Here is a 16,028-nt window from a genome sequence, read left to right as displayed (position 1 = left end):
AAAGCTATTGCTTCAGTGAGGAAAAATGTGTTAATATTCAGCGAAGTTAACCCAAGCAAATTATCCTTACGTGCCAACCTATTTCCATCACATAGTTCTAAATCCTCCCCACCTATGTTCCTAATGTCCCTTTTCTTCTCCTCACTTGTAATGAAGTTAGCTTCATGCAATTAACTGTTTAATATGTCTCCCCACTGACCTGCATAGACCACTTTACACAGTACCTGTCTACACAATTGAATATTTGATGAATGAACAGGTAGATGGATGAGTGGATGAGAACCAATAGATCAGTGAATGTTATATGTGGTGTATTACACCCAAAACGTGTTTCAAAACTGAATTATTAGAAAATGAAAATTTCCCTTAGAAAACTTACTCATGAGTGCCTGCTGCTCTTTCAGAGAACCTGTGTTTAGTTCCCACCGGCATCAGGTGGTTGGCAACCACTGGTAAGTACAGACCCAGAGTATCTGATGTCCTCTTCTGGCTTCCTTGGGTACCAGGCATGCATATGGTGCACTTACATACATGCAGGCATTCATAATGCACACAAAAATAAATAAAGAAGAGAAAAGAAATCTATTTTTAAAAAAAAGCATAGTCACTACATCCAAAGTGTTACTTTATGAAAACATCAGAAACCCATTCAAATTCTATTATCATCAGTCTTGCCTTTCAAATCAAAACTACCAGTCACAAAGCGGGCCCTCATAATAGCTGTTGGAACAGAAAGTCCAAACTGTGCTTTTGACATTGTCATCTTTTTCCTGACACTGCATTCTTAAGAAACAAAAGTATCACAAAAACAAACATGCAACTCTCTAAAGCCCAGCACCTGTTTGGTGCTACACGTAACTACTCCATGTCATGAGTGTCGTGATTTGAAAAGGGTTTTATGTATTTGCACTAAGAGAAAGAATAAGAACTAATACCTTTGGAATTGAGTTGTAAAGTGAAATAATTAGGACAGGTATTTGTCTCGGTAAGTATCTCTGAATCTTTTACAGCTTTTTAGTCTCATCTTTTTTTCATCTTTCTCCCTCAATCATCTTGAGGGCAAATAGAAAAATCTCTCTTTTTTTTTAATTTGACTGTGAGATCCAATAACTAAGAACAAGATGTAGTTAATTAGCCTCTTTCACGTGGCTCTTCAAAGGGATTAGCAGTGTGTTAACAGTCTGGAAAGCCATGGAGCTCTACAGTGTGAGAACACGCAGTCTAAACCGATGAATAAAACACCGACAGTTACGCTCATGTTTGCTCTCTTTCCATATCCCGTCCCCTGCTTCCTCCTGCTTTGCATAACAGCCATCTTGGATCTCAAAGCTATGATATCCTTCACTTTTTTCTAAATGTAGTTTCATCCACCCATATGTATTCTTAAAACATACATTATTTTACTATGAGTGTGTGTACATGTACAAAATAAATTCATCCTGCGGGTTTGGGGGAACGGCATTTTTCCCCAATAGCATATTGCTAAGAGTTATGCATCTATCACTCTATTTCTAACACATACGTCCCAGTTGTGTAATATCCAGATCATGTAACTATTCCACAATTAATTTATTCAAGGTTTTTGTCAAGCATCATTTGAGCTCTTTCCAAGTTCTGTGGTTATGAACAGTCTTATTAATCATATTTCTTGATGGATTTGTGGAGAAATTGTTTGGAAATGTTCTTGGATTTTAATATGTGTTCAAATATGCAAAATGTCACCAAATTGTTTTCCAAAGTAATTACATCAATTCTTATTTTTATATCCTCTCCAATATTTGACATTACCACTTTTTGACAATTAAAGTTAGTTATTATAAGCCCTTGTGGTTCTTTTACTTCTCGTGGTGTATTATATGTCCATGTGGTATAATGGTTTGAATGTATTATGTTCCCTATCAGTTCTTAGGTTGGGGATTTGGTTGCCAGTTATGGGAAGTGATTGGCTCCTAAGGGCTCTGATCTAATCAATGGATGATCCCTTGATGGATTCATAATATGACTGTTTTTGAGAAGTAATCTGTGGGGGCTATTTATGTTAGTCCTGGATATTCTTGTATGCCCTTCTGTCTCCTGGCTGTCAAAATAAGCTCCTTTTCTATTTCTTCCCCCACATATATGGATTAAAAACTCTGAAACCATGAGCTGAAGTAAATAACTTCACCATCAACTAATCCTCTCTAGAAATGCCTTTACAAAAATGTCTAACGGTATACTTCCCTAATCTTCTAGTCACTGCTCAATCTAATCAAGTTGACAATTCAGATTAACCATCACATGCAGGTTTACTGGGAAAGATGACTAGGGAATCCCAGACCTGGTAAAGACCTCAAAGACGTCTTCTTAAAGAATCATACAGAAGAGAAGGGCAGATTCATTGAATCTTCTCAGAGATGCAGCTGAGTCAGAGGCATTCTGGAGCCCTTTGAGGGAAATGTAATACAGACTCACCGTGCCCGTTATTATATCCAGAGACAATATCATACAAGAATGGTGGCCACGTCTCAGAACAGTATGAAGAACTCATGTGCGGTTGCATTTTCTTCTAGGATATGGCATTGGTCTCCCTCCAAACTCTCCATTGACCTCTAATATATCTGAGCTCATCAGTCAGTACAAGTCTCACGGGTTTATGGATGTGCTCCATGACAAGTGGTACAAGGTGGTTCCCTGCGGAAAGAGAAGCTTTGCCGTCACTGAGGTAAGGAAACACTGCTGATAATGGTGGTGCTTTGTATAGCTTCCCCTTGAAAACTACAAGGACATGCCTTTAGCTTTAGTTGTACCTTCTGATCAACAATGTACCAGGATGCCCCATGACATATTGATCACTTGGATTTGCTTGAAGTGTCTGTGCCTACAGTACTGTTCAGTGATACCAGGTTTAGATTTAAATGTGATTTTATTCTGCTGGATTAAAAAAAATCTAAATTTCCACTTCTATTCTACAAACTATCCTGAGAAATCTGTTAAGTATGGAAGAAATGTTTAAAAATTGTAGCAAGTGTATCTGGGACTGACATGAATGGTGTTTGCTTTAACCTTGAGTTGATGGTTCTGGTGTGGATTTTACAACATGCCTGAACGTCTAACTCCAAACGCTGCTACTGAGTCATAAGCCCTTTCTCGATTTAAAATCTATCCACACCTTAACTAGTGATTGTCGGGTTACAGGATAATAACTTTCAAGAATTGAAAAGGGCCAGCACAGTCGCTCTGTGCCTGGGTTAAGGCACACAAATAGTCAGCAGTGTCCTTCCTGTTGAAATGCTGTGTTGCTGCGCTATACTTAAAAATGAGTTTGCAAAATATGGCACAATTTGAATGATTAAAATAGGAGACTGAAAACTGTAACCAGTGCCATGGCCCAAATCCTCTAAAGGGAAGAGCCAATAAACAAGAGCAAGGCCATCCTGACATTAAAAAGAAGAAAACACATCTAAAGCCAACAATTGCTCAAATAACCTCTATTTGGCAAGCGTTCCCAACAGAATACAGCTCCTCTGCCTGCCTGTTTGATGTCTCCTCTCCAATATCCTGCAGGCATCTCAAATTTCACTTGCCACGAGTCTGTGCCTTAATGCTCTCCTTCGCTGGGCTTTTCCTCCTGGGCTTCGCGTCTTGGCGGTGGTACTTCTGTGCACACTGGCCCGTACATTCCACAGACTGCCGTAGGTGCTTACTGCCTCTTTTACATTCACCAACAAGTCACACCTTCTACAAAATAGGTCTCAAATACAGCCATCTATCATCAACTCAAGTGTCATCACTCTGTCCACGCTGTCACCCCTTACCTGGCTCACTGCCGACGTCTGCTAAGAGGTCTGTTTTGCACCTGCCTTCCTTTAGTTGCCTTCCACATGGCAACTCATTCTTCTGTTTGACAGCCATGTTCACTGGGACAAAATCTGAACTGGTGACGTGCCCTGTAGTTCCTGGCCTTGATCACTTCTCAGTCCTCTCTTATGCCACTTTCTGGTTCAGCACAGCTGTGCCATGTTTATCTCAGAATAAAGATAAATCCATGGCTTCCCAGCCTTGGGTTCCCTAAACTTGCTATTGTCCCCCTCCAAAGTTCTGCTCCACTGACATTTGCTCAGCTAAAACCTCCATATTATGAAATCCCAGGTTAAAAAAAAACTGTAGATGTAGTTCAGTGATACAGTACCTGCCTAATTTGTCCAAGGCCTTTGATACGATGCCAATGCTACAAAAAAAAATTAAGTAAACAGAAGAGTCAATGAGAGAATAAACTCTTAGCTAGTATCTCTCTTCTGAGATCCCAACAGAGATTGACTAGTATAAATCACACTTCCCCTTATGATCTCATATATCTCATGTCATTTAATAGCACTCAGTATTAACATAAACATTACTGCCTTAAACATAATTTTAATCAGAGTATTTTTTCAATATATCTCGTCAATAAACTATAAGAGCTCTAGGAGCAAAAAAAAAGTGTCTTATATTTTCAGAGTAGGCACTCAGGAAGTCAAGTAGATAAATCAGAGAAACAGCATACCTGAAAAGAAATATAGGTCAGTAGGAACTCACAGAGACTGTGTGGCGGCACATACGGGGCCAGCATAGATTTAAGCCACATGAGAAGGGGAGTGAGGACACAAGCTCCCATCCTTAACCAAGAAGCTATCCCCATATGACAACAGCTTACAGAGAAAAAATTATTTCCCTCCAATTGAGTCTTACTGGGTACATAAGCCATACTTAAGGGTAGATCCTATGACCAGAAGTAGATGGGAAATATTGAACAAACTCAATGGTATTTTTGTAGACTCTCTATTGCTTTGTTGGGCGTTTTTATCTTACTGTTCTTTTGCTTGTGTATAACAGTCTACAGTTCTGTGTTTTTAAGGTGTGTGAGTGTGTGTTCTCTCTCCATTGTTGTTGTTGTCATTGGTGGTGGTGGTAATGGTGGTGGTAGTGGGTTTTTTTAACCTATTTTTTTCTAGAGAGAGAAAATGCCTGGGGTTGGATGGGTGGGGAAGTGGGAAAGGTCTGGGAAGAGTTAGGGAAGGAAAAACCATGATCAGAAAGTACTGTGTGGGTTCCAAGTCTCAACGTTGTCATTAAGGAGCCTGGCATGGGACCCTAGCTCAGGATTCACACATACTCTTCAGAATGCCGGGTCTGAGTTGTGGATTTTATCAACACAAATTTCCTGACGTGGAAGATGCAGTGGTGGTGAATGTAAGGTTGCTGAGATGGGGCCCTATGTCAGCTTGTTGGAATCTAATAACTTTGAAGGCATGATTCTTCTTAGTGAGTTATCCAGACAACGTATTCATTCCACAAACAAACTGATCAGAATTGGCAGAAATGAGTGTGTAGTTGTCATTAGAATGGATAAAGAAAAGGGATATATAGATTTGTCAAAAAGAAGAGTTTCTCCAGAGGAAGCAATCAAGTGTGAAAACAAATTCGCAAGATCCAAAACTGTTTCTAGCATTCTTCGCCATGTTGCTGGGGTATTAGAATATACCAAGGATGAGCAGCTGGAAAGCCTATTCCAGTGGACTGCCTGAGTCTTCGATGACAAGTACAAGAGACCTGGATATGGTGCCTATGATGCCTTTAAGCACGCAGTCTCAATCCCATCTATCTTGGATAGTTTAGATTTGAATGAAGATGAAAGGGAAGTCCTCATTAACAATATCAAATAGGCATTTGACCCCACAAGCTGTCAAAATTTGAGCAGCTATTGAAGTAGCTTGCTATGGTTATGAAGGCAGTAATGTTGTAAAAGGATTCCTAGGGGCAGGTTTGACTTGTTCTACAGAAACCACGCCCTTCAAGCTTAATCTAATAGCTCCACCCAGGTATGAGATAATAACAACGGCCCTAGAGAGGACAGGACGACTCTCTGTCCTCAGTCAGGCTATAGCAGTTATCAAAGAGAAGATTGAGGAGAAGAAGGGAGTGGGCAATGTTCAGATGGAGTCCAAAGTGGTCACAGATACAGATGAGAGTGAACATGCAAGGCAGCTGGAATGGCTTGAGAGAGAAAATGCAGAAGTGGATGGAGATGATGATGCAGAAGAAATGGAAGCCAAAGCTGAAGATTAACCTTTTGGAAAACAGTCCAATTGAAGGAATACGATGCAGCCCTTTCTGGCTATAAACCCTAGACTTGAAAGTTTTCCAGTATTGAAAACTTCAAAGCTGAATTTTTTATTTCCAAGTATTTAAGTTCTCAACAAGCCGGAATCGAAATGCCCTCCCTCGTGTCAGCTGTTTTCACACAGTGGCTCTCACACCTCAAGCATTTTTGAGGGAGTGGCTTGCTTTGACCAGAGACAAATGTTAACCAGCGGTCCTAAACTTGAGCTTGCAGGTCCTATTTCTGGTGTCTCTGGATTGGCGCCCTTATGGTTCGGAGATTTACCAGGGACTCCAGACACAAACAATCCCAGTCTTTCTATATAAAATGTATTCAAGCAAACATCAAATAAATTTCTGGGATTTTTTTTTAAAAGAAAGTACTGTATGAGAAGAAATATATTCAAGAAACTAGAGTCTAAGCACGGGTAAAGGTCAGAGACTAAAGCAGGGCTGATACTCATGGTGCACTGCGATGAACAGTCCCACAAATCCATGTTTACGCAGGACCTAAGGCTTTGACCATATTTGCAAAAAGAGTCTTTGAAAGAGTAATTAAGATGAGGCCACGCTGGGCTCTAAACGCAATGCTGGTATCATTCTAGGGAGGCCAGGTGCACAGGCTCGCAGGGAAAGAGGTCTACCTGCTGGAAGGGGCAGAGATTGGGGACTAGAGACACAAGAAAACAGCTCAGGAGCAAACAGGAGAAAGTTTATTTTTTTTCTCAGAGGCAATCCCGCTGGCGCCTGCATTTCAGGGGTTTGTTTGTTTGTTTCTCTTTTTTTTCCTGTTTATTTGTGGGTGATTCCTAAAATGTAAAAGGATGCGTTCCTGCTGCTCCAACTTGTGTTCATCTCTACAGCATCCTGACACGCTAATACAGGCAGGCGCTAAGTGAGATGAGACAACGTGCATGGTAGTTAAGTAAATGACCGATGAAGAGGAAGAAATTATTTTACAAAGAAGAACTCCAACTAGAGGCTAAGTTAAAACAGTCAAGCCCTCAATGATTAAGCTCACATAGGATCTTCCTTAGAGCTATGATGAAAATGAAGATGGTTGCGTTCAATGCTGTGACCACAGAGGTGGGGAAGCCAGACATAAGGGTACTTAGCTGTAACCACAGAGGTGGAGACATTGAGGCAGGAGGATTCCAAGCTCAAGACCAGTTTGGGACACATAGTAAGACTTGGCTTGGGGGAGGGAGACAGAAGAAGTGGCAGCATTGGGAAGCTTTATAATCAGAACAGGGAAGTCGTCTGACTTTAAATTTTTTAAATAATTCTTCTTTTCAAAATACTAGACTTAGCAGTGATTTCTACATGAAAATCTATGTCTCCTCTGGATAATCGATGACATTTTAACCCTATTGTTGAGTATTTATACAGCGTTTCCTAAAGGAAATAAACCTGAGCTTATACCAGTGAGTTAATGCAGCCTGGAAAGAAAGCAAGTCAGCTGCTTAAGTCGAGCTAAATAACTGTCACTTGGCGTTGCCTGTTTCTGGTGTCTGTCACTGACTTAAATCAAAATCTCCAAATGATTCAAATTTGACAGTAAGGCATTATCAAAATGTGGCTCTCAGCCATAGTCTCCAGCACAGCATTACCAAACAAATGCCACATCCTGGTCACATGCTCACATTCGGGCTACTGCCCTTTCAGACAGTCATTTGACAAACCAAACCTCGTGATACATGTGGCTCTGAGGACCCGCAGCCTAGACCCACTTGAACACAGTTTCGAAGACTGAGTCAAATATATACCCACAAAACCACCCAATAAATATATTCTTCTATGAGCACACACAGCACAAACCATGATATGTCTGAAACTATGTCTTTCCATGTTTGGAGGCTGAATCTGTCACGTAGAGCCGGTTAGCCGCTGCTGGATCTGAGTTTCTCCATCTGAGAAAGGGTTTGACAAAACGGGTCGTGTTTTCTTCCTGAGAGTAAAAGATCATTTGTGGAAGCATCTAACAAGAAACCTGGTATCGTAAGTGGTAAATAACAGGAACCCTGCTCTTCTTCCTGTAGTCAGAGGGAACATCCTATTATTCACTGAAAAACATTTGGCGACAGCTGCAATTACTTCATAGTTTGTTGATGAAAATTGCATGTGCCTGTGTCTAAATCAATCATTGTCGATACGATGTGAATAGCATAACAGATTAGGCCAATCAGAACTCCGGGACCAGCAATGACACAACTTACCTTACAGCACTTAAGCACAGAGAGGAGGGTGAAGACCTGAACAAGGGATTGCCTTGACACAATGAAGGCAGCTGAATGAACGTAGAACAGACAACCAACAGCCTCCTCTACACGTGCCCTGGAGACTCTGGAAAGTTACTTCTCTCATCTCACCCAGCTCCAGCCATTTATACTACAAAATGTATAAATGTTTGCATTCTTCATCCTCATCCTCATCCTCATCATCCTCATCCTCATCATCCTTATCCTCATCATCATCATCATCAAGATTTTTCCTCTTTAAGGGCCCTGCCACAGTGACCTCAGCCTCTGTCGACATTCTCCTGCAGTATGAGTGTCTAGTTCTCCATAGAGAATAGGTAGTTGAGAGGCCTTTAGAGGCTTCCTAGATTTGGGTTCGAGTTCTGCCAGCTGTGAAATACTCGGCATGGTCCTTGGCCACTCTGAGCCTCCCCTTCTTCTGTAAACTGACTGAAAGTAATGCATGCTTCATAGATTATGGTAAAACTCAAGTCAGTTAAAGCCTCTAAACTATTGAGCAGGTGGTTAAAAGCACTTGCTGTTCTTCCAGAGGGCCTGGGTTCAGTTCCCACCACCCACACATTGTCTTCAACCATCCAATTCCAATTCCAGGGAATCTGATGCTCTCTTCTTACCTCCTAAAGCACCAGACATGCATATGACACACATGCAGGCAAACACCCATATGCTTGAAGTAAATAAATCTAACAATAAAATTCTAAAAACATATCCAGACATAATAATAAAATTATGAGTTTTCACCGTAAGTATTCCAGGGCTATATAATTTATCGACATTTTAAAATAAAGCCAAAATAATAGGACATAAAAAGATAGACTTCAAAAACTAAGCACAAATAATAATAGGCTATTCATAAATACACAAAATACACTAATACTTCTTTAACAAAAATATTGTTTTTTCCTATAATTGCCTTTTAGTTTAATGTGTGTGTGTGCGTGTATGTGTATATGTGTGTGTGTGTGCTTGCATGAATGCACACTCATCATGTATGACAGGAGATAATATAGAGAGATATAGATATAGATATAGGTATAGGTATAGGTATAGATATAGATATAGATATAGATATAGATATATGGAGGTCAAAAAACAACTTGCTAGTGTCTGTACTCTCATTCCACTATATGAGTTCTAGTAATTTATCATAGGTTATCAATAGTGAGAGAAGCACTTTTTACCTATTAAGCCATCTCAGCAGACTTTAATCAAGATATTTAAAAAGCCAGATTGGAGGAAAGGTCTTTAGACATCTTTGGCGTAGTCATCTGGAGGTGTTGGGGTAGAAACAATTCTCAGATCAAATTGTGTTTGTTAAAACAATGTGGACTCACTTCCCAGGTTGACTGAATTTGGAAGGGAGAAGGAAGTTGAAATGAAAAGAATAGAGGAAAGATATGCCCTTAACTGGGACTTCAGACATAGAGTAAAAGATAATTCTGGTAATATCGTATTTAGAGAAAGAAGACAACACCAGTGTCTAAGAATATTATGAATGTGCATAGCATTATCATTCCTTCTAAAGCAGTGCTTCTCATCTTGTGGGTCGAAACATGTCTGGGTATTAAATGACCCTTTCACAGGGGTCACCTAAGACCATAGGAAAATATAGATATTTACAACTCACAACAGTAGCAAAATTAGTTATGAAGTAGAAACAAAAGTAATTTTATAGCTGGGCTCACTACAACATAAGAACGGCATTAAATGTCACAGCATTAGGAAGGTTGAGAACCACTGTTCTAACTGATGATGGTTTACACTATGAAATATCTTTGTCTATGCAATTACAAACAGCTCTATAAGACGTTCACCATGTACATTTAAATAGCACTGCATTCTACCCTTGGGCACAGACTAGCATATTCATCTTGAAGAACTGCAACCTAGAATCCTCCTGTACAACCCACAGATACTATGTTACCAAACACAAGCAGTCCTCTGCTCCTTGGCTCCACTGGATCTCCTCTGTAAAGGACCCCTGCTTGCTGGGTTTCCCTTTGCTCGCCTCACCCACACGTGGTTCTCAGTCTGTTCTGTTTGCCCTTTTGTCCTATTTTGCAATGCTTTCCCAGACCCCCCCCCAAAAAAAGGTAGAAGAAAATTGGCTGTTAGCACTTCTCATACCTACTCTTTGTACTGAATGCCCTGCAACAGTGTGTTTACACAGAGAAGCAGGATTGTAGGAAAGTCAATTCATCCACATCAGCTCAGCTCCAACTCTCAAGTGGTTCTAGTGAGTCATAGTGGAAGAACGATTTAATGTTCTCCCTCTCCCTTCCACCCCTCTCCACAACATCCCAGAACAGAGGCATAGGACAGGACAGCACAGAGTACAGATGCTCTTGACTGCACTTTTCTAAAAGTGCTTTTGACCTCGAAGGAAAATATTCCTCAGTTTACTTCTGACCTCACACTCTATTGTTCCGAGTACAATCTCGGTCAATGTCTCTCCCCTCAAAGTAATTAGACATAGTCTTTTGATCTGAAAAATGTCTGCACTTGGACAACGATTTATGTGGTTACCTGGTATGAAATTGTGAAAGATCTTTTTGCTCCTCCATTTCTGGCAGTTGGATATTCACATTGGGCCTTGAGTGGGAACCTTGATCCGTTTACCTCCCATCTCTTCACAAACCCAGAGATGTTGTGCTATAATTTCTCTGGAAGATAAATTCATTTTGGGAAAAAAAAGAAATCCAAGGTTTTATCTTGTCCCTAGAGCCACCCAGAATGTTACAAGTCTGCCTCTCCAGGTCAGACTCTGACAACGCTCAGAAAAAAGGTTAAATTGACCTCAGATGGGTCTCTACAATCTTCACAGCCCATCCGTGCTCTGCCACAGTGGACTCATTGCTGATCAGTTCTACTGAGGAAAACAGATGGCAGGGTATAAACTCCCTTCATCTTCCTTTGACTCAGCAGAGAACAATACAATTTTTTAAGTCCCTGAGTGAATTTAAGAACTCCGGGGAAACAGTCCTATGAAACTTCTTTTTTATGAACCAGGGAAGGAAGGCAGCAGATTACAGTTTAACAACCTCCCCAAATTCACCAAGGCAAGATGGATGACATGAGCTCTCTTTGCACGTCTTCTCTAAATAATGTTTTGAATAATTGCACCTTTTAACTGTAAGAGGCTGAAAGGGAGAGGAAATAGTGGTCTTGGCAGAGAGCAGAAAGCACCCTCAGAGACAGAGAGGAGTTTTAAGAAAATTGTTTGAGACCACATTGTTTAAAGAAGTCAGCACAATTCCAAGATTAGATAGAGGAAGGCTACTATTACCATTGTTGTAGGGAGAAAATGGGAAGAGCCATTCTCAGAGCCTAGCAAGTACGAGGTTCTCTAAGAAATTCACCATTCACTTGGAGGCATTTGATATTATTTTGGAGGAGACCTTGACAAATGCTCAAGTCAATTCTCCAGTACCACAAAGAAGAAGGTAGAGATGGCCATTTAGTTAGGGGCTTGCCCATTCCCCTAGCCTCACCATAAGAGAGCTGGGGAGCAAATACCCTGTCACTGTCTCCCTGCCAGCCCTCCAACTCTCAGATCTTCTACTTGTCTGGGGGAAGGAATCCATCTGTGTGGTCCCTGGAAGTCAATTCCCAGGACACAAATCAGGATGGGAAAAAAGGGTGTAAATGAATCTGGAAGAGAGGAGGTCATCTAGCATACCCCTTTGTGACAGAAAGGAAAGGGACAAGGCCGTCTGTGCATCAGCAGCACAGACCTTCAGGTAGATCAGCTTGCAAGCGAAGATCCAACCACCCTTAGTCAGGAAGGAGAGAGAAATACAAACCAAGTTCACCAAAGATCATCCTGGCTCTATTAGCACTGTGAGGAGGCCAGCCTTAAATGCTCGGGAAATATACTTGACCTATCCAGCTTCAGGTGGATGCTTATCTTGTTACCACAAGGGCATCTGTCGGAATACAAGGGTTGCTGCTGAGGACTAAAGGAAACAGAAGTTAGCAAGCAAGAGGCTCAACTTTGTAGAGAAAGGAGTTCTAGCCTGGGATTGAGCCATGTATATTATAAAATATTACAAAAGTAAGTTACTAAACTTCTCGGTGTTTCGATTTTAATTTCATTCATTTTTCTTTTATTATTTAAATTGTTTTCATTACATTATATTTTGATCGTGTCTTCCAGCCCCCTGGCTCCCACCTCCCTACCTTCCAACTTCCAATTATCAAGCAGAGTATTCAACTGGAACCCCTGCCTGCCTGAGCTTCCTCCACGTCTCAGGTCACATCTTCCTGACCACTAGCCCGACCCTGACTTTTCAACCTTTCATCCTTCCCTATCCTTGACCTTCTAAGCCTCAGATGCTATCCTCCATGGGATGGGTCTTCAAGGCAGGGGTGAAGTGACAGTCTGTTATGTTTATTAGGAAGCAACTTTGAAACCCGAAGCTTGTTATTTAGGAACACTGTCTGTATGTACAAAAGTGAAAATAACCATGGTATTGAAATGGCCGCATCAAAAATAAGGTGCATTGAGATGTCCCAAACACAAATTACATCACCTCTCTGAGTTGCTTCCCTCTGAAAATATATACGTTATTGCCTTTCCCACTTAGAAGCAAGAGATGACACACGTAAACATCACGCCTGTGGGTGGATGGTACTAAGTATGGGCAGTTCTTATACATTTGTCTGGATTCCACCAGGAGCCAATTAGGTGACATTTGCAACTTCTCTGAACCGGTTTCCTCATCTTAAATAAAAGATCCATGTAGTGCGTCAAAAAAAAAAAAGCAGTAGTTTCCTATGAGAATTGTTAGAGAAATCCTGGCCCAACTAGCTAAAGACTAAGGAAACAGGAACACAGAGAAGATACTAAGGCAGCTGGCCTCCAGCCTTTCTGTCCATGAGCCAGACTAACTTCCCAAAGCCACAAACAAACCATGCCTTTGTTTATGCTAATAACCGCTAAAACAAAACAAAGGTCTAGTAGGTACCTTGCCCTCCTGTTCGTTTTTTTTTTTTTTTTTTTTTTTTTTTTTTTTGGAAGAGGGCAAAGGGTTAGTCCACGTTATGGTTTGAATGTGAAGTGAACCGATGAGCTCCTGCATTCGTTCACTGGGTCTCTAGCTGGTGTACTATTCTGGAAAGTTGTAAAACCCTGAAGAGGTGGGGTTTTCTCGAAAGGAATGCTACTAGAAACAAGCTCTGAGATTTTGTGCCCCGGCCCCATTTTCTGTCTACTTCTTTCTATTTCCTGAGGCAAAACAGACCTGTTCTGCATTTTCTTCTTGCAAGGCACTTGATGACAGCAAAGAGGAAAAGAATCAACACAGCCAACTATACATTGAAAATCAAAGGAGATCCCATAAGTCACATCTCAAAGCTTCTGCGTCAGCTAAACTTTAATATATTAGCAAATTAAAAGCAATGGCTGAGACAGTGAGAGAGGTGGGTTTTTAAGGCAGTGTTCTCTGGTTCTTGACAGGGAGGTCACATTTCAGCTCCCTCCTGCCTCTCTCATCTCTCTTCCTTCCTTCCCATTTAAAATATCCGTCCGCTATTCAACCTGTTGAAAGTTATAGTGAGGCAGAGAGCTAATGACTGCAGATTACTTTAAATTGAAAACTTGAGCACGTAGGGAGCCACCTCACCAGCTAAGTTCATCCTTTCTAATAGCCTAAGTAATTAGGTTTAATATTTGAGCCGAGCATAAGGTCAGGTGGAACCTATCCAGGTAGCACTTCCTGGGATGCTAAAGAAGCACAAAGCAGTGCTTATGTCCTTTCATGATGGGAAGCTGAACCAGATGGGAGGAAAGGAGTCTGCAAAAAAGCTTCCCCTTCACCTGGTCGATGTCTGAAACAAACCCAGACATTCACTCATGCATCCAGTAGTCTGTCTGTCCATCAGCACACACATGTTGAACCTCTGTGTGCCAGGCTTTCTGGGTGCAGCCAGTACAGGAATAGAAATGAGGAGAGAGAGAAAGAGAGAGAGAGAGAGAGAGAGAGAGAGAGAGAGAGAGAGAGAATAAACAAAGTCATGTGGGAACAGTGACAAAAATAAGGTCACGAGTCACAGAAGATGGAGAAAGGATCAAAGCTGCCTTTTCAGATTCAGAGGAGGTGAAGCCTCCAGAGATTTAAAAAAAAAAAAAAAAACAACTACCCAGGCAACGTAGAAATGAGACATTGGAAGCACGAAATAACAAGTATACCTACCCCTACCCCCAAAAAATATCACTCACTTAGGCATGCCTTGGGGATTCTAAAATTGCAGGGGGAGACTTGCCCCAATCCACATGGTAGATAGACACAGCTAAACTCACTAGCTGATTATAAGTCTTTAACTTTTCCTATATCCTGCTTTGTGGATCCCTGTTACCTCCTTAAGGCAGAAACATCCATCCTTGTAGGCTTCATACAGAGCACACTCTAAAATAAGAAAGGATTTCAGCTCTAAAAGGGATTACAACATCAGGGTGGACCCCCAGCTTACTACTGTGTGCTTAAGTAAGACAGCTTACACAATTTCAGGTCCAGGAGCCATCATGATTGCTCAGTGGGTTACAGCAGTTGCTGCTGTAGGAACTGGTATTTTGGCACCAGATGTATAAACTGAGGACTCGACTGCTCCAAGGTACGTTGAGGGGGAAGGTGTTTACTGTAGCTATAGGACAGAAGATAGCCAGGGATCAAAGAGAGAAAGCAGTAAATTAAACATGGCCAGCAGACTGTCCTGGGCCATGAGAAGACATAGACAGAGAGACGGACAGACAGATGGACGGATGGATGGACATATACACACATACTTATGTACATAGACAGATAGATAGATAGATAGATAGATAGATAGATAGATAGATAGATAGATAGACAGACAGACAGACAGGTAGATAGATAGACACATACATACATATATGCATACATACATATATACATACATACATACATACATACATACATACATACATACATACACACACACACATACATACATAGGACCAAGAGAGAGAAGCAAGAAAGAAGAAAGAGTCTAAGAGAGGAAAACAAAAGAGAGTACTTGGCAGACAGCAGTTGTAATACTGAGGAAGCCTGAGGCCAGCAGACACTTTGGTATGCTAACTGGTACCATGAGTAGCCATTTGTCCCTGACATCTGCCAAGCCTGATGACCTGAGTTCCAGCCCTGGACTGCATGGCGGAGGGAGAGAACAGACTCCCGTGGGTTGTCCTCTGACCTCCACATGTGTGCTTTGGCAGGTGTGCATTCCACATGCACAAGCACAGAGAAAAAGTAAATCTAATGAATAAATTCCTCAGACTTTCCCCCTCAAAGCCAGGGCTTTGACCCAGCGTGTGCAGTCTATTTAATGAAATTGTGGAAATGTGTGACCTAATCAATGTTCTTCTTTCCCTGAGTAAAATCTATGCCCAAGCCAAGCATGGTGGTAGAAGAGGCCTATAATCCTAGGAATCAAGAACTGAGTCAGGGGCACTGTGAGTTTGAAGCCAGTCTAGGCTACACAGAAAGAGTGCATCTACAAGTTAAAATAATAATAATAATAATAATAATAATAATAATAATAATAATAATAAAAACAAAGCAACAACAAATAAATGCTGCAATTGAAAATAAAAACTATGTGCAAGAAAAAAAAAACCAGCTTGGTAAACAACAG

General features: G+C 41.1%; 1 protein-coding gene and 1 pseudogene across 3 annotated transcripts in view; both read left to right on the top strand.

Annotated features, from left to right (window-relative positions):
* The window catches only part of Grin3a (glutamate ionotropic receptor NMDA type subunit 3A), a 199,548-nt gene that overhangs the window by 151,757 nt on the left and 31,763 nt on the right, over positions 1-16,028 (top strand). For all 3 annotated transcript variants that reach the window (XM_039109241.2, NM_001198583.2, NM_138546.2), the window contains 1 exon segment: positions 2,550-2,701. In XM_039109241.2, coding sequence (XP_038965169.1) covers positions 2,550-2,701 — 152 coding nt within the window.
* On the top strand, positions 2,711-15,172 carry Eif2s1-ps1 (eukaryotic translation initiation factor 2 subunit alpha, pseudogene 1; annotated as a pseudogene).

Source organism: Rattus norvegicus, chromosome 5, assembly GCF_036323735.1.
Source record: "Rattus norvegicus strain BN/NHsdMcwi chromosome 5, GRCr8, whole genome shotgun sequence".
NCBI classification, from domain to species: Eukaryota; Metazoa; Chordata; class Mammalia; order Rodentia; family Muridae; genus Rattus; species Rattus norvegicus.
Note: the sequence above shows the minus strand (reverse complement) of the source record. Positions and strands in the feature narration are given on the sequence as shown.